This window comes from Humulus lupulus, chromosome 3 (assembly GCF_963169125.1).
Source record: "Humulus lupulus chromosome 3, drHumLupu1.1, whole genome shotgun sequence".
Lineage (NCBI taxonomy): Eukaryota > Viridiplantae > Streptophyta > Magnoliopsida > Rosales > Cannabaceae > Humulus > Humulus lupulus.
In genome coordinates, this window is record NC_084795.1 from 232,845,209 (window position 1) to 232,847,476 (window position 2,268).

Consider the following 2,268-nt stretch of genomic DNA (forward strand, 5'->3'; position numbering starts at 1 on the left):
TAAATGGTTTACTATTTTAAAATTAATTTTAAAAATAAATATCTAATATCATAAATACTCACCAAACACAATCAAATCTCATACTTTTTCGATATGATGAATAATCATATCCAATCATACACATTAAATGTATACCAAAATATTTTCACGATATTTTTTTAAAAAAAAATCATCATGTTTGACAATAATCTTAATAATAATTCTTATCCTTAAATACCCAAGTAATTGACCTGCCATCTTATAAATTAATTAGATTACAATTGCCTTTTTTTCTAATCAATTTTCAGCATACGTCAATCAATTCAAAAAATGTATAAACATTTGGCTATATTATATATAACCATTCTAAGACAAAAGACAGTCAATATTCACAGCTATTCTTCCTCTTCGTTTTTATTCCTAACCTATATCCTCTCCACCATGGCCAAAACTCCGCTAAAGCAAATCACCCTAACCCTACTACTCATAACACTAATTGTTTTCTCCTTCTCGATCAGCCTCACCACTGCAGATGACTACTCTTTCTCGAGAGACCTGTCTGCGGAGGAGCTAGGGCATAAAAAACAGAAGCTGACACATCTTCACTTCTATTTCCACGATGTTGTCAGTGGGCCGAACGCGACAGCCTTGAGGGTGGCTCAGGCAGCAACGACGAACGTTTCGGCAGTGAGTTTCGGGTACGTTGCGGTGCTGGACGATCCTCTGACGGTGGGGCCGGAGCCAACCTCTAAGAAGATCGGAAGTGCTCAAGGAATGTATATCTCGACTTCTCAGAGCGATCTTCAGCTTCAATTGGTTGTCAGCTATGTGTTCACGGAAGGGATTTACAACGGTAGCACTCTAAGCATATTGGGGCACAACGCCATCCTGACGCCCCTTAGAGAGTTGCCTATCGTCGGTGGTACTGGAGTTTTTAAGTTCGCAACAGGCTATGCTCATCTCACCACTTACATGTTTAACCTCACTAGTCTTGATGCTATTGTGGAGTACAATGTCTATGTCTTGCATTATTGAGATCACGTCCGATCCTCGTCGTACGTGATTAGATGATCTATATTTTATGCGTGTACACCTTATTTATGGTCAGATTACATGTTTTCTGTCGTTTTTATTTTTATATTGTTCAGTTCATTATGTATATTTATGTATTAAATAAGTAATAATAATTAGTAATCTACCTTATTTCATTCTTGGAAAAAGTCCACTTTATTTCATCACACTTTGTATATGTTTATATACAGTATATGAACTATTATATATTTTAAGTTTTGTAAAGGTAAAGGATTTTTTTTAAAAAAAATACTAAGTTATCACTAATCACAAATTAAATTAATTTAATGCAATTTATTCCTGATTGTATATATATATTTATTATTTGATATCTTAAGTTGTCCAACAACACAAGATGAGTCACTCTTTATTAATTTGTTAGTGATATTCCATAATAATAATTAAATTAAATTATGTGAAATCCAATATTTCACCCATAAAAATATAGCATGTCCTTATACCACATCCTTGCAGTGTTCTATATATTTGGGATATATAGGTTTCTACAATTAATTTAAAAAAAAAAAAAAGATTGCATTTATGGCACAATATCTTTGTTTCTAAGTGGGGGGGCTTACATGTATATAGAACCTACAGATCTCACAAGATAGATAGATCATGATTCCTAATCAAATAAATCATATACGACGTTGATTTTACATTGTTGGATATATTTATTTATAAATTGTTTCATTTCCATAAAACCCCTATTTTGGGGAAATCTACTTTAATTTTTGTCTTGCGAATAAAATGTGGAATGTACATTTATTCAAGATTGGGAAATAAAAAGAAATGGAGATGTTTGAGTTCAAGTAATTAATTCATACATCTATATAAAAAATATGTAAATAGCATAAATTCTTCACTTTAACAGTTTGTTTGGTTAACTTTAGTATAATATTCTAAATATTTAACCAAATATACTTTTAAAATTAACTAAAAATATATATTTATTAATTATATTAATATAAATTCAAATATTATAAAATATTATTATTATTATATTTAATATAAGACTACATATATAATAATTATATTAATATAAATTCAAATGTTATTAAATATCATTATTATAATAAAATATAATACAAAACTAAATATTTAATAATTATATTTATATAAATTTAAATGTTATAAAATATTATTATGATAATAATATATAATCCTAATTTTTTATGAATTCAAATATTATTATTATAATAATATGTAATACAATAT

The 2,268-nt window shown here is 28.5% G+C and overlaps 1 protein-coding gene across 1 annotated transcript; it reads left to right on the forward strand.

The window, feature by feature from the left end:
• Positions 1-420: 420 nt before the first annotated feature.
• Positions 421-1,170, forward strand: LOC133821562 (dirigent protein 21-like). The gene has a single exon (XM_062253780.1). It carries the CDS (start codon positions 421-423, stop codon positions 1,012-1,014), a length of 594 nt encoding a protein of 197 aa, XP_062109764.1. The 3' UTR covers positions 1,015-1,170.
• The last annotated feature ends 1,098 nt before the right edge of the window (positions 1,171-2,268 follow it).